This window comes from Myotis myotis, unplaced genomic scaffold (assembly GCF_014108235.1).
Source record: "Myotis myotis isolate mMyoMyo1 unplaced genomic scaffold, mMyoMyo1.p scaffold_m19_p_15, whole genome shotgun sequence".
Classification (NCBI taxonomy): domain Eukaryota; kingdom Metazoa; phylum Chordata; class Mammalia; order Chiroptera; family Vespertilionidae; genus Myotis; species Myotis myotis.
Window position 1 is genome coordinate 43,023,836 of NW_023416319.1, and position 27,351 is coordinate 43,051,186.

Sequence of the window (27,351 nt, forward strand, 5' to 3'; positions counted from 1 at the left end):
AAGTGTAAGAGGATCTGTTAATTTGAATACCATCTCTTTTGATATCTGCACTGTGGATAGCATATGTTTTTGTGATTTTATTTTCCAGATTGCGAAATAATACATGATTACTGTAAATAGTTTGGAACAATACATGATCACCTACAAATCTACTTGGCATCTGTTCTTCTAGTCTATACATAGATATTTTAAAAGCATAATTCATCTTCACACTGCATAATGTGTATTATCTACAGCATGATATTTTACTACCTAGCCCAAAGAATTTAAGCCTCAAAAATAACCTAATCAAACCTCCTGAAAGTGGAGGAAATATTTGAACCAGAATGACAGGTGATAGAAAGGAAAAGCAACTATACACATACTGTCAACACATGGGCACCAACTCAAGTGGAAGAGTACATTAAAGGACTTTAGTGATGGTCAGGTAAAACTGCTACTTCTAATCCTGAACCTAATTATAAGCATGCTATAGAAATCTTTTATAGTACAGCATTCTGCAGCTACTTTTAGTCCAAGTGATACAACTGATTTGGCATGGCTGCTCGAACAGATCTCCAAACAAATGTTGCTCCTGGCACAGGCTTCTTCTAAGCACTTCTTTCACGCTGCTGATGTTGGTTTTTTATCTTTCATTCCCTTATGCATTCAAACCAATAAAGCCTATAATTTATTGCTTTAAAGATTAGCTCATTTTAAAATATAATGTGTGAGAAGACTTACATGTGTGAAGGTAGCAGCATAAATTTTTCTCATCTCCTTTGAAACTAACTAAAAACAAGAATACAGGGAAATAGGAAAAAAGTTCCCATTATTAGTGAAACTAGGCACAAGGCTAAGCACAACATGCAAACAACGAAGCATGACTTGCTAAATGCTTTGAAATCTAGACCACATGCTGGAGCCCCTCCTGAGAACCCCGAGCAATACACTGATTTCTCTAAAAGAAAGTGTTATATTGCTTTATAGTTCTAACCAGTGCGCCTTTATTGAGCTCTGTCATGTAGTTTTTCATAGACGCAAAGAAATTATAGATATGACCTGTCATAGAAAATACAGTAAGAGTTTTTTAAAACCTCTCCAACAGATGTGTTAGAAGAGATAACAGTGCAATAGAAGATGAAAAACCAGTGTGCAAATCTCATGAAAGAATTACAAGAGAAAAAGAAAAGCACTAGAGAAATGAGATTTGACACACACACGCAGAGAAACAGAGACAGAGAGAAAATATAATCAGAGACATGGCTGACAGACTTGAGGAAATTATATAATTTTAAGAAAAGATAAGCATTTAGAGAAGATAAGGGCAACAAAGGAGATCTAACATATGCAAGGGGTCAGCACTTTTCCTGTAAAGGGGTTGATAGTAAATATTATTTTAGGTTTTGTGGTCACTACTGATTCTGTTGCAGTCATTCAGCTTTGCCTCTTGTAGTACAGAGCAGCCATAGATGCTATGTATGACTGTGTTCCAGTAAAACTTGATATTAAAAAACAGATGGAGGGTGATTAACCAGGGAACTTATATGCATATATGGACACAAACAATAGAGTGGTGAATGGGGGGGGGGGGGGGGACACAAAGGCAACATCTGTAATACTTTCAATAATAAAGGGGGAAAAATAGATGGTGGGCGGGATTTTGCATGGTCATAGTTTGCCCACCTATGTTCTTTAGGAAAACAACAAATGGAGCTGAAAACATATTTAGAACTATAATAGAAGAATTTTTTTCCTGAACTAATTAAAATTTGATTCAAAATGAGTATCCTGTGGCCTGGGAATAATTGATATAGAAGAATTGATATTAAGGCATATCTTGGTCAAATTACTGAACTTGAAGATTAAAGAAAGAATTCTGTGGGCATCTAGGTAGTGGACAGGGGGCAGAACTTGGACTTACTTTAGCTCTTTCTTCAACAAGAAACAATGAAGGAATGCCTATCATGTACTGAAGTTTACCCAGGATTTTAAAAATATATATATTACCCTCTTTTGTCCCCCTACCCCATCCTAGGCCTTCACCAGCCAAATTTTTTAAGGAAAAGTACAACACATGGATATTGTAGAAAAACATCTCTAGCATGGAAATGCTCAGAACTTTATAAAACAAATTATATAATAAAATATACCTAATCAAAAGATGAGTCAGAAGAATGTATACCACAATTGAAATAGTGTGATGCCGATGTGGCTCAGTGGTTGAGCATCGACCTATGAACTAGGAGATCACATGCCAGGGTTTCAGGCTTGATCCCCAGTGGGGGGCTTGCAAGAGGCAGCCATCAATGATTCTCTCTCATCATTGATGTTTCTGTCTCTCCCCCTCCCTTTCTAAAGTTAATAAAAATAAATAGTATGATATTAAATTCATTTCATTACAGAACTTATATAACTCAGTGGAAATTGTACCTTTAGAATAGATTATAAATTTATACATTTTGGTATAAAAATAACTAACAAATCAGGTAGGGATGGGGGATAAAAAGGAGTACAAATGCGTTTGTAAGAGGAAGAAGGAATCAGTAAATACTCTTTAAAGTTGAACATGGCTAACAAATTGCTCTAGTCTCTAAATTTTTCATAGTTTTTTTCTTAATTCTATCGGGATATTTTAGGACTGGTATGTCATATGATGCAGCATTCATTAATAAATCTTCCATTTTATATCAGATTCTTTTTCTTCAGATAATTCAGTGAAAACTTGAAAATACTGTAACAATACTATATAGGAATGTGTTGGAATGGGCAGAAAATAAGAAGAGAATTATTTGGTTATACAATACAATTTTTTTTTTACATTTTTTAGTAGTCATTTAAGTAAAAGGAAATTTCCTCTGGCTTCCTACACTTAAGTAACTGAAAGGTATTCCTTTCCAGCCAGTTGGTGTGTGCTGTTAAGTAGCTAATACAAGATGATAGAACCTGGTGAAGTTACTGAGTGTCATTATAATAAATCTGGGATGCTAGGCAAATACCTATAAAAGGAATGTGGAATGGTAGCATAATGTTACTGTATAAATAGTTGCATTTAATAACTTGATTAATAAAAAGTATTATGCAGCAGACTTATTGCCAACCTTTTTTTCTATTTCTTTTTATTGCTGTGAATTTATAGTTACTTATTGGGCAGTTTCCTTCATAATCCTCCCCTGGCATATACCCTAAATAGAAGGATCCAGAAAAATAGTCTTTGGTTGATTCTCTCCCTTCAACTAATGTTACTTTTTTTGAATTTCTTTGGCTTCAAATATAAGACCTTTCCATTGGAAAGCAAATATCCTGTATATATACGTTACACGCAAAGTAATTATGGTGACTAAGCTTTTACTTCAGAGGTTAGAGACTCTCCTCAGGTATCTGTTTCTTACCCTCCTACCTGGCACCATTTACACAATAAAGCAATAGGACCTTTGCCCTGACTGGTGTTTCTCAGTGGTTAGAGCGTCAGCCCAAGCACCGAATATTCTCAGGTTGGATTCCTGGTCAAGGGCACTTACCTGGGTTGCCGGTTCCATCCCCGGCCCTGGTCCTAGAGGTGTGGGAGGCAACCAATCATTGTGTCTCTTACACCGATGTTTCTCTCTCACTCTCTCTCCTCCCTCCCTTCTACTGTCTCTAAAAATCAATGGGAAAAAATATACCCAATATTCTATTTAGAAAGTTCCTCACAACAGTTTCTTGAAGATTTTGATTTTGCAGGGATAGAGTACTCTCCAATCAAGCAAAAAACAAAGTTAAGCCCTTTATTGTCACCAAAAAAAATGTCATCTTTAACTCAACTGGTGATAAAAGCCCCTGATGATAATATCACATCCAACACTGTAGAATACTTGGCTATTTCCAAATGCACTTGGAACATTTTTCAAAATTGACCATAAGCTAGGCCATAAAACAAGTTTTAATAAATTTCAAAAGATTGAAATCATACAGAGGGTGCTCTGTACCCATAGTGGAATTAAGCTAGAAATCATAACATTTTCATTGGGAAATCTTCCAATATTTGAAAAGTGCATCAAAGGATAACCCAAACTATAACAGATTAAGAAGAAAAGTAGACATATTTACCAATATCAGGAGGAACAAAAAAAGGAATATCACTAAAAATTTTATAGTTATTAAAAAATTAAGAGATTATTCTAAACTTTATGCCAGTAAATTTTAAAATTCACATGATATTGACAAATTTCTAGAATAAGGTATTTACCCAAAACAACGGAGGTACGTGCCCCTGACCAGAATCAAATCCAGGACCCTTTGGTCCGCAGGTCCGATACTCTATCCACTGAGCCAAACTGGTTAGGGCCCTACCTGTTTTACTACAACTATTATTTTATCAAACACTTTGTTATGAAACTTTTCAAACATACATCAAAATTGAAAGAATTTTACAGTGAATGCCCTTTCATACCTGATTCTACATTATCATGTTATCTATTCATTCCTCTATTTTATAGAAATTCTTTGATAGTTTCTTTTATTTTAAAATATATTAACATTCTCCAACTCCATTTCCTTTACAATCATCTAGATTTCCCCTGTACCTCTTTCCATTTATTACACTGTATTCTAATTATGTTTGGATGTAGCCTTCCCTTCAGAATAATGATTACTCTGAAGACTGCTTTCATTTCTTTATGTATTGGCACCCTTCCCCCTCCCCCCATCATACACTAGGAGAAAGTAGAAGCTTAATATATATTTACTTGAGTTGCCTTCTTGCTTTGTGTCCAGTTTTCCTTCCATGGGAATTATTTTACTGCTAAACTACCGGTATTCTGAGAAATAAATAAGTAATTATGATTTCTATAAGCATTTTGGGAGATACTCAAAGTGCAAATTTTCTTATATATATTAAATCTTTTTTATTTTTAGCTGCTGTAGGTGTAAATGTATTCCATGTTGTATTAAGATGACCATTAAATATACTGCTAATTATTCTTTTTAAATAACAAAAACCCAAATGCAAAACCTTTACTTTAAAGGATTCACTCTCTCATAAAACCTAGCTTTGTACCTTTCAACAATCATTTGCACAATTCAAAGCAGCATATAAGGGAATGAAATCAGAACATAAACTACATGGGAAAGTGAACTCTAAGTGTTTACTAAACGAACAAACGTAGCTGGTTTGAAAGATGTTTTTATTGAGAATAAAAATGGAACATCATTGGTGTGGTTTTTTTTTAATTGACAGTTTAATTTGGCTATGGTTCTTTTTATCTCCTGAATTTATATTCCCTTCCATAGTAACATTAAAGTCTGTGGAATCTCAGTATTTGTTGACATAATAATATTAGGAAAATAGGTAGTTGTATCAGACGAGATCGGGCGCGTTCAGGGTGGTGTGGCCGTAGACGGTAGTTGTATCTATAAATTAATGTATTGGGCTAAAAACTCCCTTTTCTGAAATGGCATAAAAGTTAGGAAAATAAAAGCCTTAAAAATTTTTATTTTGGCTTTGATGATGAGTAAACAGGTATTATGATGAGTAAACAGTTATATTATTCTCTATACTTTCTGTAACTAAAATATTTTAGTTTTTTTTCTACTTTGCTGGTGCCTAGGGATTATAAAATTTTTGTGCTTGTTTAGATAACTGCTCCTTAAAATGTAGTTCATGGGTCTGCAGCATCAACATCAGATGAACACGTTGGAAATGCAGATTCTCAGGCTTGCCCTCATACTTAGTGAATCAGAATTTGCATTTTAAGAAGATCACTAGGAAATTCACATGCACATTAAAGTTTGATACTGTAGTTATAGTTCATCCAGATGAGACTCAAATGGATACATTAGTTAGTTAGGTGTAGTAGTCTCAGACATTTTACCCTTCTCATTTATCAAGACCCCAGTATAAGCAACTAAAGCTTGTGAGGAGACAACATGACATAACAGAAAGAATATTGTATAGAGAGTTTGAAAAACTAGGTTCTCGTCTCATCTCTCATTGTGTGGCCTTGACTCTTGGTTCTTCTCATGTGTAAAGTAAACAAGTTATATACAACGTACATTGTAAGGCCCTTCCAACTCTGAAAAGTCTATAAAATGGTTCAACTGTATGTGATATCTCAAGAAATCGGGTCTACTTTCAATAGTACAGAGGCCTTGTCTATCAGTTACTTTATATTTATGTCGGTCTGAAAATTAACCTCTATCTTTCGTTTTCACACTTGCTTTCTGGAAGATGCATAGTGGTGAATAACTTAGGAAGTGGGTGGCTGCTATTAATAATTCTCCTCACTGCTTCCTTTGTTCTTTAATGCTTATAAAACACAAGTAATAGACAGGATTCAGTAAAAGGGAAAATCAGATTCTGTATTTTGTACAAGAGCAGGAGAATGTTAATGTTTTAAGAAAAATATGGCTGAAGCATTTAGAGGAAAAGGATTATGATGCTTGATACTGTTAAATAGATCAGAAAATAAAGAATTATATATATATATATATATATATATATATATATACATACATACATACACACACACACATATATACATATACACACACACACACGAGTGTGTGTAGACAGAAAAATAAAGCATATGTGGCAAAATATCAATGACTAATGAATCTAGGTGAGGAATATAAGACTGTACATTGTACTCTTTCTGCAGTTTTTCTGTAGGTTTAAAATTTTTCCAAATAAAAATTGAGAGAGAAAAAAAACATAATTCTTGTTACATACATATAGATATAAATATAATATCTACTAACCCCAAAATGTCCTGTTCTATCCTTGTCTTTTTAAAAAGTAAAATATATGCCGAAACCGGTTTCTTTCAGTGGATAGAGCGTCGGCCTGCGGACTGAAAGGTCCCAGGTTCGATTCCGGTCAAGGGCATGTACCTGGGTTGCGGGCACATCCCCAGTGGGGGGTGTGCAGGAGGCAGCTGATCGATGTTTCTCTCTCATCGATGTTTCTAACTTTCTATCTCCCTTTCTCTCTGTAAAAAATCAATAAAATATGTAAAAAAAATAAAAATAAAAAGTAAAATATAAAAGATTTATTTTTCTGTAAACTTTAAAATGTAACAGAAAAACTAGGATAAAAGGAAAAAAATTACATAGAAGGTTTCATATACATTCCCATGTTGCTTCTTTACTTTGCCTTTTAGTTACAGACTTGGTTACTTTTTTTCTTAGCTAAGTATAAAATAAAAGGGGATAAAGAAGTGGTGGAGAGAAGTCATTTCACATCTTCCTATGTTAATAAAGTAAACAGTTTCAAAACAAAAGTAGTTCTTGTGTGATTTTCAGTTTTGTTCCAGCTTTAGCTAATAATGAAAAAGAATGTAATTACCACTCATAAATATAAATAACGACAGGCCTTTTTCATTTTTCTGAAATGAGAGGGACATGACAGCTGTTATAAAAATCACTCTCTAATCTCCCATGTGTTGTGTAAGTGTAATGGACTTATACCACAAGAAGAACAAACCATAAAAAGAGAAAATAACAGCAAAGTAGTTGGTTTTGCTTCAGAGCTCCTTTTCATTTATTGTAAGTTATTTTACCCGATTAAAAACAAAATGAACGTGCTGTCTGCATTTCTAACATAATTGTCCTACTTAACTGTAAATCTCAATCCAGAATACAAGTAATAGAATTGTGTATGTCCATTAAGGAAAATGTAGCAACCATCAGGGTATAAACATATTCCACATGTAGATGTAGAGTTGCCTCAAATAACTACGGGTCTAAACTACACAATGAAGCTTTAGATTTTGATTCTGGTTCTTACACAATATAACCCATAGGTTGTAATTTTGCGGTAATAACAAAATCTGACATAGAAACATTATTTATCAATCAAGTTAATTTATACTAAGTTAACTTTATAACTAGTGATATATTAGAAATAACACTAATCTTTGCAATCTTAGAATCTAGTTATTGATTTCAAAACCTAATGTAAGAGAATTTGCTTTAATGAGAATTTAAAGAGAATTTCTTGATACTGTTAAGTGGACAAATGTTTGTATTTATTAGGATAAAAATGACATTTTACCAAATCATAAGTTGAATGATATGCAGCATAACTTACAGTTAAGGTTTGAGTGCTCTGATTATTTTAATATATTGCTAGATCAGCAGTGGTGAAGAATTTTATGTTAAATTCTTGCCTTGTATGTTTTATATACATTATCTTACTTAATCTTCAAAGTACTGTGAATTTGGTGAGGAAGTATTAATTTTTAAATAACTTTATTGATAATTTGGAAGTTTGACTTGATCTTCTAATTAGAAAACTGATTTTGAAACATGCAACAAAAAGTCCTTCATATTGCTTTGTTTTATAGATGTGAAATTCTCTTAGATATCGAAAGTATATAAACTGAATCATGATTTTCATTATAAAGTAACAATATATTCTAGTGAGGAAAATGTTGCCCATGTTCTAATAAAATGTAGTGATAATTTTAAATAAAATATTCAAGGAGAGAATAATTTTCTTTTTAAATTATTTATTAATTGATCTTAGAGGAAGGGAAAGAGAGAAACATCATTTGTTGTTCCACTTATTTACACATTCATTGGTTAATTCTTGTATGTGCCCTGACCAGGGATCCACCCTGCAACCTTGACATATTGGAATGATGCTCTAACCAACTGAGCTACCTGGTCAGGGCTGAAAATAATCTTCTAAAATTAAACTGTAATAAATACCACCTTCACTTAAACTGTATCAGAAACTTTGTTTCCCTGGTGAATTATTAAAAGGCGAATAAAATATGTCCTGCATGTAGTCTAACCCTTTAAATGTTTGTAGTGCTATCTGAAATGATTATTTTAAAACCTTAGGTTTTTACCTTTAACATCATAAGTAGTTTATACTGTATAATATTTCTTTGTTTAGGAATAGTTGTGGCTTTTGAAATGTATTATACTTATTAAATTCTTTACAATAAGCATCAGTCCCTTAAGTAAATTGAAGATTTGTTTTGAAATTATGTTTTCTGATACCTTACATTTTGGTAGAATGTTTAGTCAGTCAAATGTCATATTTATATTGTCACTTATCCTTATATAATATCAGCCTTGTGACATAGTCAATTATGTTATCATTGCTGTTGTTTTTAACTTAGTAAATGGGGAAACTGAGACAGAGTTGAAATTAAAGATTGTAAATTGGAACTGGGCCCTAGTCTTTTAACTACAGTGTTTTCTCCTTATATCAGATCTCAAGGGTTTGAAGCCACAGTACTTATTTTAAGATATTGATAGAGTCGAACTAGTGAAAATTTATTTGTCATGTGATGCTTCAACAACTGTATTATATCAAGGATATGGACAAAACAATACCATACTGTTGAGTCCGTTTTATACCAACTGAAATAGTTTTACACTGTTAATCCTAGTATGCTTATAAGCACTGGATTCTGGAGATAGGTTTGGCAAAGTTGTTGAAACATGGATCGTCTGGACTTTAAAAAGAAACTTTTGGAACATATATTGAAAGGATCCATTCTCATAAGCATTTCATGTTATACTAAGGGAAATGTCACAGAGGGATGTAATTTAAAATATCTATACTTATGGTATAATGAAGCTGTCTTTAACAAGGTTTTAGCCATAGACAAACATATAAATATAGTTATTTCACTTAAAGCTGTTTGATATTTTTAATATGTATTATTTGACACAGTGTAACACAGTTAATAAATATTTATTTGCTATGAAATTAGGTCCCAAGATTTTCTTTAATAAGGGAGCTGGGTTAATAAGGAACTGCCTTATTCTTTCTGTCTTTTTTTTATTTTCCCTACTCTGGTCTAATGTCTAACTGTCTATGAATATTTTGGGGTTATGGGCAAGTTATTTATACTTGACAGTCTTCTGAAGTTGCTGGCAGGAATATATTGCTGAGTTTGCTCTTCTGAACAATGAAAGGTGAGTGTAGGGGAAGTTGTACAATTTATGATAGAAATAAAGAATTTTAAAGTAAGTTTTGACTTGAATTTAATAATTTGTTCTGAGGTCATGAAATGTCTTTTTATAATACTAACGTTTGATTTTTGTTATTAGCTTGAATCTTAGGACTTATGAAAATAAATTTACAGTGTTTTATAGTATAACTCTAACTTGATAACACTAGTATTTTTTCTTCTCCTAGAGTTAAGATATAAGGGAAATGATAGTAATACTAGGACAGAAGTTATACTTTCATTTAACTGCAAAACCCTGTTTTTCCTAGAAGTTCTTAAGTTACTTCTCTAAGTTGTGGACTGTCTCATACCAAAAGTATAAACTTGTATTTCCTTTTCAAGGATCTGTGTTGGCAGTATCGAGCCTAGAGATTTTCTTTTTTTTCTTATGATTTCTGCTCATTCTGAATTTTACTTCCTTAACTTTAATCTTGTTCTCTGCCTATAAGATTTAAATATGTGAACAATACATGCCATTGCCTGAATGTTTTTAATTTCTTGACATATTTGAAAATTTTTAGCATCAGTCAAGTATTTATTAAAAGCTTTCTGTTTTGCTAAGATTTATTGAGTATACAATTTCAACAATGAAATATATTCAATCTAGGATAGTTGTGGTAGAATAATTTAGAACAGCCTTGAGCACTTACATTTCTCTTGTGTTTTTTTCTTTTTTGTTGTTGTTGTTGCTGCCATATTTCAAAGAAAAAGGCAAGAGCAAATTCATTTTTGTTTCTATTGGCCTTATTAGACTAAAGGTATTAGAAGGTTTAAATAAAGCAAAGGACCTATTTGTGTGTTGGTGAACACTTTATATAAGTTGTGTTTTATAGAAGTGACTGGGAAGGACTTTGGGAAAGCAATTTACCTCAAAACTATAGAGGCAGGGTTCTACAGCAAAGGTTATCAAACATTTTCTTTTCTTTCTTTTTTTAAAATACATTTTTATTGGTTTCAGAGTGAAGGGGAGAGGGAGAGAGATAAAAACATCAATGATGGGAGAGAATCATTAATCAACCCCACACTGGGGGTTGAGCCTACAACCCAAGCATATGCCCTAACCGGGAATCGAACCATGACCTCCTGGTTCATAGGTTGATGCTCAACCACTCAGCCACGCTGACCAGCCTCAAACATTTTCTTAAAGGGCAAGATGGTAAATATTTTAGGCCTGTGGGCCATGCAGTCTCTGTTGCATCTACTTGGCTCTCCTGTAACCACACAGCTACTCAATTCTGTTGTAGTGTGACAGTAGGTGAATGAACTATAGGTAGTAAATAAATGAATGGACTTGGTTAGGTTCCCAGTAAAACTTTATTTACGAAAACTTGTGGCTGGTCTGCTAACCCATATTCTGTAGCATCCTAGCAAACAATATTCATAAGCAATTATGCTTGGGGCACATAATTTCTGTAATTATGTGCCCCACAATAACATCTTTTATTATTGTTGAGGATAATTTGTAAAATCATGGAGAACCAGGGACTCCCTGTTTTAAAATGGCCTAGTAGATGAATACTGAAATATTTTTTTGGTAAAGCAATTTGATGGTTGGAATTTCCTTTAAGATATTCTGTAGGGAGAAAATCGGGTGGATATAGATGAATAAAGTTTGACAAAATTTTGATAAATACAGAGCAGAGATGATGGGTACATGGAAGAAATTCATCATACTGTATGCTCTTTCTTCTGTGTATGTTTGAAAGTGTCTATATTAAAAAAAAAAAAATTACTACTTTAAGAAATAATGGCCCAGCAAAGGGCCCTTTTCTTGAAATCACCTTACTATAAGAAGGAGAATAAGAAACAGAAATACATGCTTGATTTTCAGCACAACCAGAGAGATCTCTGCAATCCCAAAGCACAATATATAAAGAAAGGCTGCCAGATCCAGTGAAGGTCAGATGGGTGTGTGAGAAGACCGGGTGAGCTGACATCTGTGGTTACAGATGCCAACAAAGCCAAGAGAGCTTAATTCTCCAAAAGAAGCGGCTAGCCTCAGGCTTCTCCAAGCAGCATTCAACAGTAACATTTCACCATCAACATCTTCAAAGAAAAGTTAATTTAGGAATTTTGTACCAGTCCAAATACTTGTTCAATCAATATAAGGGCAAATACAAACATTTTTAACATACCAATGCTAATTTAGCTCTTTTGAGCCCTACTTCTATAGTAGGGGTCCTCAAACTATGGCCCGCGGGCCACATGCAAATACAAATATTGAATTTGTTCCCGTTTTGTTTTTCTACTTCAAAATAAATATGTGCAGTGTGCATAGGAATTTGTTCATAGTTTCTTTTTAAACTATAGTCTGGCCCTCCAACGGTCTGAGGGACAGTGAACTGGCCCCATGTTTAAAAAGTTTGAGGACCCCTGTTCTATAGGATGAAGTTTACTCAACGAAGAAATGAAAGGAGAAACTAAATGAAAGGAGAAATTAAAGTGTAGGTAGTAAGCAGAGTCCATGTATTCATAAAATTAAGAGTAAAACAAATGTGAAGATTATGTTTTACAGAGCAGAGTATGAATGTTTAAAACATTGACAATGTAATAATGTCATAACTAACAAAAATTGGAAGAATGAAGGACAGAAATGATGTAAAGTGTTACAGACCTCATGTTTTATAATAGGCTGTCAAAAGATATTTAAAATCAGTAAACCCAGTAAAAAAGATTAGGAGGTAGGGAGGTGATAGATGATTAATAGATTAGGTAGGTGGGTAAACACGAAGAAAAATAATGTGTAAACTAAATTGGATGGTAGAGGAGAAGATAAAGAAGCACAACTATTAAGTTCATCATTGCTCATAATAGAAACTATATATATAAAGGGGGGGACCAATTGATAGAATTGCCATATAAATTGAGTGGCCAGACTAGCAAAGTATAGAAAAATGAAATTTGAGCAAAGATTTGAAGGAAGTGAGGGAGCTTGATGGTTATCTGGAGAAACAGTATTCTAAGCAGACATAATGGTTGTTGCGAAGGTCCTGAAGCAAAAGTGTAGCTGGTGCATGGCACGCAAGAAGCAGGAAAGAGAAGCTAAAGCGGAGTGATGGAGAGAGGTAAGAAATGAAGTCAGAGAGATAATATTGGACCTTAAAGGCAGTTAAAAGAACTTAGACTTTTACTCTGAAATAACTATTAACAAAAAAGTATATCTTCCCGTATTACCAGAAGAAATACATGAATAACTAAAAACAAAGCAAGGACTGGCCATTTAATAAAGATGATAAAGCTGCAGCCTGGCTAGTGTGGCTCAGCTGGTTGAGAGTTGTCCCATGCACCAAGAGGTCACCCCTCCAATTCTTGGTCAGGGTCCATGCCCAGGTTTCTAGCTCAATCCCCAGAGTGGGGCGTGCAGGAGGCAGCCCATTGATGTTTCTCTCTCATAAATGTTCCTATCTCTCCCTCCTTTTCTCTTTCTCTCTCTGAAATCAATAAAAAAAAAATATTTTTTAAAAAGATAAAGTAGCAATAAAAATAGAAAGCATAAACATTTTATAACAAAATATGATGACTGAAAGGAGATTAAATGTTATATTAATAAATATAAATAGGCTAAACTTTCCTAAAAAATAAATCCGAGATTAGATCACAAAGAAAACCATTCAGAGTCATTCCTAAAACAAAGAAACTGAAGAAAAGTAACAAAATTAAAAGCAGGCAAAGACGTAACTTGCATATGCAACCAAAAAATGCATGATTGTAATATTGGACAAAGCAGTTCAAAAAGCATTGCATTAGGAAAAAGGACAGGCAAAATATGTATGGAGAAAAGCTTAATATGTCTCTCAGGGACACACAGACTTAGATAGAAAGGCTGCTTAGGTAAGAAGGTTCTTGGGTAAGAAGACTCAAAACCATAGATAACATTCTGTGTTCAGTTTCCCTTGTGTTGATGTGGGGAAAATTAACATGGAGTTAATGTGATCTCTACTTCAAAACAAAACAAATAACTAGCTAACATTTATTGAACACTTAACTCTATGCCAGGCATTGTTCTAAATGCCTTATACATTGTTCTAAATGCCTTATACACATTACTCATTTATGTGGTAGAAGCTAGTGTTACTCTTTGTCCATTTTTCAGTAAGAAATTGCATAAAAGCTTGCTCAAGGTTGCAGTTAGTACGTTACTAAATCAGAATAGGAGGAACTCAGGCATGATGATTACAGATTCTGTGCTTCTAAGCACTGTGCGATATTGCTTCCCAACCTAACAGGGTTGTGTGTGTGTGAATGTGTGTGTAACTCGATAAACTGACTCTAAAGTTTATATAGAGCAGTGGTTCTCAACCTTCCTAATGCCATGACCCTTTAATACAGTTCCTCATGTTGTGGTGACCCCAATTTCATTGTTACAAATTGAACATAATTAAAGCATAGTGATTAATCACAAAAACAATATGTAATTATAAATGTGTTTTCTGATGGTCTTAGGCGATCCCTGTGAAAGGGTCGTTCGACCCCCAAAGGGGTCGCAACCCACAGGTTGAGAACCGCTGATATGGGGGGTGGGGGGAAAGTAAGGAAGAATAGCCAGAAAAATTCTTAAGAGAAAGTGGTAAGGGGAAATTAGCCCAGCCTACCAAATATTAAAATATATTATAAAGCTAGAATGTTAAAAGAATGTGGTTACTAGAACAGGAGAAGACAGGTTATTAGAATAGAAGTTCAGAAAAAGATCCAAACTCATATACTTATTTAGAAAGTTATAAAGGTAGCACTACAAATACAGTTAGCGGGTAAATAAATTATTCAATAAATGGGACAACTGTGTTATCATGAGAGGGAAATTGATTGGGTTTCTACTTTTTAACTTTGACTAAGATTAATTCCAAGTGAATCAAATATTTAAACCTGAAAAATTGGAAGAAACCATGGGAGAATTTTACAATATTCTTAAAGTAGGGAAGGCCTCTAAGATATATGACATTGACCTCTTAGAGAACAAATGGATAAATTTGACTCTAAAACATGAAAATTGTGTGCATACAAAAACACCATTAACAAAGCTAAATAAAAAATGGGAAAATTTTGTAACATTTTTTTACAAAGGTCAAATTTTCTTAATCTTAAAAAACTTATACAAAATAAGATTCAAAGATGAAGAATCAAATTGGAAAAAAAAAGGCAAAGGATGTAAATACTCAGTTCATAAGAAAGCAAATACAAGTAACACTTAGAGAGATAAAAATATATACAAATCCTGAGTTGTAATATAAAATAATGCAAATTATGACTATGGTGAAATACTGTTCACCTATGACATTGCAAAATAAAAAGGTTTGATATTTGATAATACATTGTTTAGAAGGGTGTTGGGAACCAGGTACTCATTTAATGAACCAGAGTGTAATTTGTAGATATGAAAATGCATATAACCTCCATGAAAAACATTTTGGCAATACCTTCCAAAATTTAAAGTGCACATAACTTTAACCTAGAACTTTCTCTTGAAGTATTTTATCCTCAAGTATCTGTGCCCATTTGCAAGGATATTCACTCTAGTATCATGTATTTTAATAATAAAGGATTGTCAGTAGGCATTTGTAAAGATGTACCATGTAATTCCATTCAGTCACTAAAAACCAATGAGTTAAGAACCAAACAGATGAGTAATGGGACTGCCGCATGCGACCAATTGCATTTTTTAAAACTTCCACAAATACATTCATAGGTGCACAAAGTTACATATATATAAAGCTTTCTTTGGTAGGATACCTAGATTTAACCTTCATAGAGGAGAATAAGTAGCTGAGCCACAGGGATAGGAGGAAGGCCAATATTAAGTGTAAAAGATGTAATTTTTAAATAGATAGATAGATAGATAGATAGATAGATAGATAGATAGATAGATGATAGATAGATAATTTTAATTGATTTCCGAGAGGAAGGGAGAGGGAGAGAGAGATAGAAACATCAATGACCTGAGAATCATTGATACGCTGCCTCCTGCATACCCCCTACTGGGGATTGAGCCCACAACTCAGGCATGTGCCCTGACCTGTAATCAACTGTGACCTGATTCATAGGTTAATGCTCAATCACTGAACCATTGCCAGCTAGGCTAAAAGATGTAATTTTTTACTTAGTTTTTGTACTTTTGAATTCTATATCATGTACTTGTCTTGTTTATTCAAAAGAAATAAACATCTATATATACAAAAGGCTAACATGCTACGTATCCTTCCCACCATCCAACCAGTTGCTATGATGCACACTGACCACCAGGGGGCAAACACTCAATGCAGGAGTTGCCGTGAAGCAAACTAGCCATTTACAGAGAAACAACAGTGCGGACCTGGCCGACAAAGCAACACTCGGCTTCCCCCAAGTGGAACACAGGCCCCACCACCACCCTGGAACTACAGCCCACCAAATCGCAGCCGATGCTGCTGAGACCCCATGGCCAGTCCGGAAATGGTCACTGTGGGCGCTGGGTAATGATGTCACGTAGCAACCCCTGGCTTCCTCTCCCTAGCGACTAGCCTCCTTGCAGTTTCTTCAGCCCAGGCACACAACTTGCTTTATACCCAGGTGGAAACATTTACACTTTAACCAAATGTCTGTGAAGCATTTTCCTGTTCCTCATCTCATTTGATCCTCACAGAAGTCCTGGAGTAGGTAGATAGGAGACTTGGTGGAATCCTACTTTCTTTTCATTAGCCGGAAAACAGAGATTTAGAAAGCTTAGAAACTTGACCCGACTGAAAAGAAGTAAGAAATGGTGGACCTTGAAAAAACTTCAGGTTTTCTCGCTGTGCAAAATATAGTCAAACTCTGCTGCAGTTAAATATTTTACCCTTTGTTCTACCTGCATGATCTACAATAACAATCTGCTTCGTGTTGATATTTACTGCTGTGTTGTTGACAATTACCTGAAAGAGAAATTGGGGTGCTTCACTGGGCTGGAAAAAGTTTAGCTAAATCAGAAAGCAGGTCTAATTAAGCAAGTTTGCTCTATATCTTTAAAGCATGACTCGCGCATGCACAATACATAAAAGCTCTCACTGGCGCCAATCGCATGTGTGTGTTTCCATCTGTCATTGTTGATTGTGAATTTGGTTGACACTTCTATTATAGAGAAAGGGCGAATAGTGATATTAAAATATTTCTTCTAATTAATTTCCTTTCAATGTGCACGAATTCCTGCACCAAGCCACTAGTTTTAAATAAATTAATATTGCTAGGAAATACTATATCCTTGCCCCCTAATGCTATCGTTGAGCAAACTGACACACAGAGAGGACCAGACCAGGGCCCTGAATGTGTATAGAGATGATTAGCAGTATTGAGACCTGGATTCTAATCCTGATTCTGATATATGACTCTTAGTAAGTTATTTTCCTTCTGTATCACCTTTCTCATTTGTAGAATAAGGAGTAGGACTCACCTTCCTTTGTCTTCCATCATTAGTTTTCTTTTTTTTTCTGTTCATCAAATTATTTATTCACTTGATTTTTAGATTCACTTGTTGATAGATGCGTATTTGTTGTTCATAATTTGTATCTTTACCTTTTTCTTCTTCTTCCTCTTCTTAAAGGATACCTTTCAGCATTTCATATAATACTGGTTTGGTGGTGATGAACTCCTTTAGCTTTTCCTTATCTGTGAAGCTCTTTATCTGACCTTCAATTCTGAATGATAGCTTTGCTGGATAAAGTAATCTTGGTTGTAGGTTCTTGCTATTCATCACTTTGAATATTTCTTGCCACTCCCTTCTGGCCTGCAAAGTTTCTGTTGAGAAATCAACTGACAGTTGTATGGGTATTCCCTTGTAGGTAACTGGGTTTCTTTCTCTTGCTGCTTTTAAGATTCTCTCTTTGTCTTTTGCTCTTGGCATTTTAATTATGATGTGTCTTGGTGTGGTCCTCTTTGGATTCCTTTTGTTTGGGGTTCTCTGCGCTTCCTGGACTTGTAAGTCTATTTCTTTCACCAGGTGGGGGAAGTTTTCTGTCATTATTTCTTCAAATAGGTTTTCAATATCTTGCTCTCTCTCTTCTTCTGGCACCCCTATAATTCTGATGTTGGTACACTTGAAGCTATCCCAGAGGCTCCTTACACTATCTTCGTATTTTCGGATTCTTTTTTCATTTTGCTTTTCCGGTTGGGTGTTTTTTTGCTTCTTCGCATTTCAAATCTTTAACTTGATTCTTGTGCTCCTCTGGTCTGCTGTTGGGAGTCTGTATAATATTCTTTATTTCAGTCAGTGTATGCTTAATTTCTAGTGGGTCCTTTATCACAACATCGAGGGTCTCATTAGATTTCTTGAGGATCTCACTATATTTATCGGCAGTCTCACCAGTCTTTTCGAGGGCCTTACTAAATTTATCGGTGGTCTCACCAGTCTTTTCGAGGGCCTTACTAAATTTATCGGCGGCTTCTAGACAGTTCTTGAGAGACCTTACAAGTGTGGTTTTGAGCTCTACATCCAGCATTTTGCCTTCCTCCATTTCTGTCCTGTTTCTTTGTCTCCGCATTTCTTATGCTTTCTTGGTACACCCCCTAGTGGTCTTTGTGCACCGTCTTGTTGTAGTTAAGCCTTGATTGTTGTAGGTAACACTGGGAGGGATTTGACCTCCAGGCCAACTGGCTGTGAGCCATCATTAGTTTTCAAACTAATTCATAGAGCCCAAGGATTTTTTTCAATTTCTTTAGGGGTCTCAAGCAGGTGGTTGGGGTTGTAGTGGTTGCCAGTGCACCTGTCTTTAACCAGAGCATCCCTGGACCTCTGAGTAAGATTGAGTTTAACTAAATATTTTGAAACTTTTTTAATAGTCTGAAAGTCACAGTCCACAGTAAAGTCACCATATATATTAACTTAAAGGTTCTCAGTGTCAGTGTCAAAACACATTATTGTATTATGATCAACTGTGAAGTAGTCTCAAGAAATTTTAAATGATTTTTACATCCTATATAATAAAAGCCTAATATGCAAATTGACCAAACAGCAGAACAACTGGTGGAACGACTGGTCACTATGACACGCACTGACCACCAGGGGGCAGACACTCAACTCAGGAGCTGCCCCCAGCCCACAGGCCCCAGGCCAGCCAAGCAGAGGAGGCAGCTGGTGGCAGTGTGAGGGGCGGGACTGGCGAGCAGGCAGTGCCAGGTCGGCCAAGGCAGGGGCCCCCACAGATCATCCCTGATCTCCGGCCAGGCCTAGGGACCCTACCCATGCACGAATTTTGTGCTCCGGGCCTCTAGTCCTATATAGTAAAGAGCTAATATGCTAATTAGACCTAACAGTAGAACGACCATCTGGACAACCTTCCAGAGGAAGCCGGGGCTGCAAGGACTGAGGTAGCTGGGGCTGTGAGGGCCAAGCCCCTTGCACGAATTTCATGCATTGGGCCTCTAGTTTTAAAATAAATACCAACCTCACATTTCTGTATGCTCTCTTAAGCTGGAAGGAGGTAGGAGGTAGGATATTCACATGAAGGATGTAAAGTCTGTTATATGCTATAGTTGTGTGAAGGCATGTGTTGTTGTAGAGTCCTTAATGGTTTTTCTTTGGGCTGGTGGAGTAGAATATAATATTTGGCTCTACGGCTAATACATGGATTTTAGTCAGTTAATGCCTTCCTGCCTCGCTTCTTTAATACTTTCCGGAGCTGGGAAAATAAAAGGTACAAAGGGATAAATTAAGCAAATGGCAAGTCAGAAACAAGTTCATTACTCTTTCTGAAGCTTAGTTTAATGTGAGAACCTAAATTTCAGTCTTAAATGCACAGAGACACTCTTTGAGGACGTTGTAAAGGCAGATATGGGTGTGACTGTTTTCCTTCTAGCAGTCAAAAGATGGTGGTAATGAAGGATTCAGGAATGAAGTTACCTAACCAAGTCTTTTTTTTTTAAGGGGAGTGAACAGAAAGATCAAATGTTTACCCAACAACAGTAAATTCATGATATAACTACTTAAGAACCGATGATTCCTGGTAAAAAACCTAATAGAAATGCAGGTCTAAAAATTAGCAAGAGGAAGAAGCAGGAAAGTATAGTTTATACTTGATAGCACTTAAAGCCAATATTATGTGTTTTTAAAAGTAGATGAAAAACAATTTGTGTTATATGCGTATGTAAATGTGTTTGTATAAAATCTTGAAAACAAACCAAAGTGTTCATTACTATTAGGATGATGGGAGTTTGAGAGATTTTTATTCTCTTTTATCTGTATTTTTTAACTTTTCTACAAAGAATACATATTACTTAGGTACTCAAAATGCTGTTATTTATTATATATACACACAAATGCATAAAACATTTGTTATGTGTCCTGACTGTAGGTGTGTCTTTGTATTTTCTAGGTGCACCAGAGGCTTTCTTGGCAGAATTTGAGTGTTGCTTATTGCAGTACTGTTGTGCCCTCTGATGGTGAGTTTTGGCAAATCCATTTTTTATGTCTAATGTATTTGTCCCCCTTAAGTCAACTATACTCTTTTACTTAAAATTTGCTTAGAGTCAGAGAAATAAGGAGGGTCCTAAAGAAGAGAAATTAAATTTGAAAGAGGATCTAATGAATTTAGAGGAGAAATCAGTAAGAAAACTAATAGGCCCATTAAGTTTTCAGAGATAGGGAATATTACTTTTTTTCTTTTAAACTGGGGACATAGTTAATGTGAAGATCACAGAAGCACTATCTTTGGTATTTCTTAAACATTGGGTCTTCAGATACGGATAATACTAAAAAACTCCAGCCCCTTTGCGGTATCAGAGCCTACAGGGAAGCAACTGAAAGTCTGAGACCTGCCCCCTCCCTTGTCTTTTTCTTCCATTAGACTCAAAGCTGCAATACCCTTCTTTGATGTGGAAAAGAATGAACAGATGCTTGAGGACTGTATATGGTCCTTTGTAAATATCTATGATGCTACAAACTGGCAATAGGATCTAAGTTTTGGTTGTTTAGAGGAGATATGTTTACTACTCTCTTGGTCATTTCTCTTACCCAATATTGTACATTGACAGTTTAGATTATTTGCTTAGGGTTGACTGTTAAATATATTTCCTCTGTATAAAGTTTAGTTTGATAGAACTCTAATTTCAACCTTATAAGCATTAATTCTGAGGTAGAGCAACCATTGAAAGAGTATCCTGCAAATTTGTAAGGATGCCTGAAACTGAAGAAACCCAGATCGACTGTGAAACTCCCAGGATCCCCTGTATTTAAGCAGTACTGATGTTTGCAGTGTTTTCAGAACCCTCCCAAAGTTGTTTAGTTATCTGAATATATGTGTTCATTTTTTGCTAAATTATCTGAACTTGGAGGAAATATCCATTTGTGATTACTCATTTGTAATATGAAAAGGTTGAAAGGAAAAATAGGCCAGAGTCAAAATCAGGAAAATAGTATCTGGTTTTCTTTATCCTATCTCTTAGAAACATCGAGAACTGACAAAGTAATATCCGTACATAAATTAAAAAGCAGCACTCAACTCTTTGTTACAGCTGAGGACAGGTAGGTATGTTGACCCCAGGCAAAACTCAGTATGTAGAGGCCAGTTTTTCCCACGTGGCCAAAAGGCAGGGGACCATAATGCCACCTCTCCATGCCACCTACTTCGTTTCTTCCTTGAGCCCCTCCAAAACAGTGAATAGCTATCACTCTTAATCCTCACACTGTCTTGGCCCATTAAACATCCAAATGGATGCTGTCCACATCTATGCCAGCACCACTCCCAGGTCCTATTACCTTCATTACCACTACAGGGTAATAGCATTAGATAGTTTCAATAAAGAGAGGATTTCTCTCAATGTGTAAAATATTGTTCATAATGTTGAATCTTCTCAGCTTTTGCTGAACTAAAAGCATTTCATTCAGAATTGTCTAGTTTTATGATATTGTCTGACATTGTTATATATGTCAGTATATATTAATATGTATTCCATAAGTTATGTATAATCAATATGAACTAAGTTACACTACAATGTGACAGTCATCTGCCAATGGTTAAGATATTCAGAGGCAATTAACTTAAACTAATGAATTTATATTGAAATATATATTATTAATTTTACCACTTAGTGGAGTTACTATTATTATCCTATATACCAATCTGTATGGGAGTATTTCAGTAATACAACAATGGTACAGTTGAACTGCATGTTATCCCAGTACATAAATACTAGTAGATTGTCTGTATGTTGCATGAGGGGTTGAAGGTAATATTTTTCAAAAGCTAAAAGGATACATATTTTTAATAAGAATGACTTCTAAATTTCCTACCAATAAGAAAATAACTCATGTTAGCTGTCAAGAAGTAGAAGCACAAAAGTATTTGATTTAATGCAACTCAGTGTTCTTACTACCACCAAATTATACACCATTCTTATTTTGTACTTCTTAATTTTACCTTAGGTCAATATAGCATATGAAAAAACTCTGCTATTAATACACAGTGACTTTAATAGCGTTTAGCCACCAGTAATTAACAGCTCTACTATCATTCATTGCTCTTTGTTGTAACTGCTGGGTCTTCTTTTTTTTTTTTTTGTCCTTAATCCTCACCCAAGGATATTTTTCCATTGATTTTTTTTTTTTTTTTTTTTTTTTTTTTTTTTTTTTTTTTTAGAGAGAGTGGAAGAGAGGGGGAGAGACAGAGAGAAACATTGATATGAGAGAGAGATATTGATTTGTTGCCTCCCACACATGCTCTGACCAGGGGATTAAGCCTGCATCTTAGTTATGTGCCTTTGACTGGAATCGAACCCGAGACCCTTCAGTCCTCAGGCCAATGCTCTATCCACTGAGCCAAACTGTCTAGGGCTGCTGGGTCAAATTCTATTATCAAATGAGGGCTTGACCCTAATGTTTTAAAAGTACAAAATCTAAAATACCACATTATATAATTATGATATTTATATACCTAGTATATATACCTAATATTTACTGCCCCTTAGTAATTGCTTATTAATATGTTGTTTGGCAAATCTTCTATTATGGCAATGATAGCTGATATAAAATATAAAAATTATCTTAAATGTCTAACCTTCCTCCCAAAGCAATCTAAAAGGTTCTTATTTTTTGTATGTGCCATAAATATTTTTGAGGATCTGACGTAGGCTCTAGATTCTTTCTCTAGAAAATTTATACATACACATAGGAAATTTTACATATAATTTCTTAGTGACCAGACCACCTTAAACCAATTCATAGAATCCCTAGTCTCATGGACCTGAACTCAAGAACTTCTTTGGACACATTGCATACAGGTACACATGCACATACCTGTACCCACAATCATGTTCCCTTTCAGGGGAGGATTGTGCTCAGAAGTAGGAGAAGAGCTTTGGAGTCAAACAGAGCTGGGTTTACATCTCACTTCCACCATTTAACCACCTGGTAACCTTAGGAAAGGTAATTAACTTCTTTAAAGTCTTTTCCTATCTGTGAAATGGAAATAGTATTATTTACCACCTCCAAGAGGAAAGTGCACTTAGCCTGCAGTAAGAGTACTTACCCACCAGAAACTCTTTTTCCTTAAAGGGTGATTGTGGTAGTGTTACAGACCGCTAATCTAAAATATGTGGTTTGGAATTCTCATTTTAATTTCTCTATGCCCCAGATCCTCAACTGTAAAATGGCTCACTGTGAAATGTTTATGTGATTAGCCTTTAGGGCAGCTGTTCTCAACCTGTGGGTCGCGACCCCTTTTGGGGGTCTAACGACCCTTTCACAGGGGTCGCCTAAATACATCCTGCATATCAGATATTTACATTACGATTCGTAACAGTAGCAAAATTACAGTTATGAAGTAGCAATGAAAATAATTTTATGGCCCTAACCGGTTTGGCTCAGTGGATAGAGCATCGGCCGGTGGACTGAAAGGTCCCAGGTTCGATTCAGGCCAAGGACATGTACCTTGGTTGCAGGCACATCCCCAGTAGGTGTGCAGGAGGCAGCTGATCAATGTTTCTCTCTCATCGATGTTTCTAACTCTCTATCTCTCTCCCTTCCTCTCTGTAAAAAATCAATAAAATATATTTTTAAAAAATAATAATAATTTTATGGTTGGGGGTCACCACAACATGAGGAACTGTATTAAAGGGTCGCAGCATTAGGAAGGACTAATCACTGCTTTAGGGGTTCCCTTTCTTATTAATGGAAGTAAAGAATGAGAGTAATTCCTCTATATACAGGGTTAGTGTATAATTTATCATTCAACCGAGGGCACTTTTGAGAGTGAAAAGGGACAACCAGAGTTGTCCTGACAATTTTTAATAGCGTAAGGCAGGACGTATCTTCACCTTAGCTACATAGAAAGTGCCAAAGGTGAGCTATAGTAAGGCAAGGAAGAATAGCTTCTTGTAGCTGCCATCATTTCTCTATACAGAAATGTAATGCTACTCAGTTAGTTCTGTATTGAATTGTGGTAGAGAGTTGTGTTTATTTTGTATTTAACAAAAAATATAAGAATTCTTTAAAAAAATTCTTTGAAGGCAAATAATTTTAGCAATGAAGGGTTATTGGAAATTCCTGTTTAATAATAAACAATCAACTATTTAATCAATCCAAGTATGGATGATCTTATAAATTCTTAACCTAAGGTCTATGGATAGTTTGGGGAATAGATACCTATCCCAGTTTTTTCCTTTGGTTTTTGTCCCGTTACTGTTTTTAAAAAGCTTTATTGAGATATATGTTACATACCATAAAAGTCACCTATCACTGTGTAAGCATCATAAGAATCCAGTTATAGACGATGTGCCTCACCCCTAAAAGTTCCTTTGTTTCTGTTTTGCAGTCAATCCCTGCTCCCACCTTAAGTCCCAGGCAACCACTAATATACTTTCTGTCTCTATAGTTAAACCTTTTCTAAAAATGTCATATAAATGGATTCATACAAAATGTAGTCTTTTGCATCTAGCTTCTTTTACATGTTAATGCCTTTGAGCTTTCTCCATATTGTAGCACGTATTGTAGTTCTTTATTTATATTGCTGAGTACATGGAAATACCACATTTTGTTTATTCACTTACCAAAAGAAAAAAACATTTAAATTATTTGCTATAATGTTGCTATCAACATTTGCTTATAATCTTTGTGTGGACATATGTTTTCATTTCTCTTGGGTAGATACTTAGGAATGGAATGGCTGGGTCATATGGTAAGTATATACTTAACTCTTTGGTGTATTATAAAACTGTTTTCCAAAGTGGCTGTACCACATTGCATTCCCAACAACAATGTATGAGTGTCCCAGTTTCCCCATATCCTCCCCAACACTTGGTATGGTTGATCTTCTTGATCATAGGCATTCTAGTGGATTGTTTTCCTTGTGGTTCTAATTTACATTTCACGAATGACTAATAAGCATCTTTTAAGGTTTTTATTAACCTTTCAAATATTTTTGTTGATAAAGTATCCAAATTTTTTGCCCATTCAAAAAAATTGCTATTGTCTTAGTATTGATTTGTAAGAATTCTTTATATTTTCTAAAGTGTTTCCTGTTACTTTTGAAATTGTTTTAGAAGAAAGAGGAGATGATTTTGAGTCATGCTGTGTTACTAATGGTCACACTCTTGTACACAGTTGTAAATTTTGTATTTATTGTCATCGTCATATTGAAGGCACAAACATATCCCACCTACCATCTTTCATTTCAACTTTAAAAAAAAGAGAAATAAATGAAACTCCAAAAATGATGCAACACAAAGCTCCAGTGTTTTAATGTGGTCAGCATTCTCACCAACCTAAATATGAAGTTGGAACAACTGAAACACCTTGTATTTTTCCATTTTTGAAATGTATTCTACAGTTTGCATTTTTTTTAGAAATAGAAGTTTCAATTTGAAACTACCAGAATGTAATTGAACTTGTTCCATCACAAAATATCCCCCCCGCTTTTTTTTAATGATTCTATATAATTGACTATCATTGCCAAGAAAAACAGTCACATGAAATTGGAAAGACTTTTAAGCTTTATGTGCTGACAGTATTTGAACTGGCTTAGCTTGGAATAGAAGCAAATTTATGTCAAATATCAGATGATGTCATCTAGTCTAGGATTGCAACATTTATCCCAATATTTTGAAATAAGTTTTGAGGAAATTGGAAACTATTCTATTTCCCTCCACAATGCAACTTGATGAAACTATTGATATTGCTCTGATGAATTTGTTCCTAGTTTTTATCTGTTAATAAGCAACTTTTCACAGTTAAAGAAAAATCCTAAATATCTGAATTCTCTTATGGAAATTAGAAAGGCTGTTAACATTAATGACTATCACCATCTTTGAAATTGTGTTAAAATTTTTTGCCAAAATAACAACCAGAAAAAAAGTTTTTTGACTCTGAGGAAGATCCTGTTACTTTTTTTTGGTTGTTTTTTTTTTGTTTACACAAATGATGCATCTTCCACACTGAGTATCATGCATATGTATATTGCCTCAGAGAAGAAAAAAGCTTCACCCACCCACCCCCCCCCCCCCCCCCCCCCCCCCCCGCCAATTGGTACATTCTGGCATTTAAGACTCTTCCAATAGCCCCAAAAGAAGCCTTGCCTGTTATCACAGAAGTAATCACTATCATGAGAAAAAAAATTTATAAGAAAAAAAATCAAAATAGAATTATTTTCTTTGCTTGATTAAATGTTGGATAGGAGTTTTTCTATTTAAAAGAGGAGAAAGTTTAATACAAGAAAGAATTTAATTATGGCTTGATTTATTTGGGGATATTTGGGGCTTTATGAATGAGCATAGTCTTCTAATTTAAAACTTACAGTCGTTATTACTGATTGAGTAGGAAAATTGTGAACTATTTTAAACAAGCTCTAGCTCTGAAGTGGGTAATTAGAAAGAGACAACAATATAAATTTTCCAACTGCTGGATGAAGTTTCTCTGTAGGCTGGTCATAAATAGAAAGCCTTGTCAGTTTCTCTGCAGGAATTAAAAGTGTCATAGCTCTTAAAGATTATCTCTGCTCAGAAACCTTACAACTGAAACTTGAATTTGTAATCTTTTCATTTTGATATTGCATCAAAGTAGTGATATGAATTCAATTCTATGAGTATTAGAGAATTCTTAGGTTCTCTAGACTAGCATCATTGGCAAAGTGAACTATGGGAGCTGTGATTATGTTTTACCACATACTTACAGTCTCAAAGTTCTCACAACTTCTTTTCATCAAAACAGAAAGGCACAACCTTTTAGATATCAAAGATGACATTTAAGTTACCATATTCCAAAACTGGGCCCATTATGTGACTTCCTTATTCAAGCTAAGCAATATAGCAGTCTTGTAATTGAAATGTTATTTTATATAGAATTAAAGTTTATTTTCTGTTTTAATTGTAGTCTTGTTTTATGTCTTTAAAAAACAGGAAATAGCCATTAATTTTGTTTTAAAAAGAAGAAAAGTGCTTCAGATTTTGCTAACATTTATTTTTTAAAATATGGCAATATAGTAGTCTGCTC

At 34.8% G+C, this 27,351-nt stretch overlaps 1 protein-coding gene across 7 annotated transcripts in view; it reads left to right on the top strand.

The window, feature by feature from the left end:
• The window catches only part of MCU (mitochondrial calcium uniporter), a 176,499-nt gene that overhangs the window by 115,874 nt on the left and 33,274 nt on the right, over positions 1 to 27,351 (top strand). For 5 of the 7 annotated variants that reach the window (XM_036337050.1, XM_036337047.1, XM_036337045.1 and 2 more), the window contains exon 2: positions 20,246 to 20,312. In XM_036337050.1, coding sequence (XP_036192943.1) covers positions 20,246 to 20,312 — 67 coding nt within the window. Of the gene's footprint in view, positions 1 to 20,245; positions 20,313 to 20,764; positions 20,790 to 25,011; positions 25,043 to 27,351 lie in introns of those variants that run through there. The other 2 variants (XM_036337049.1, XM_036337048.1) reach the window with 2 other exon arrangements.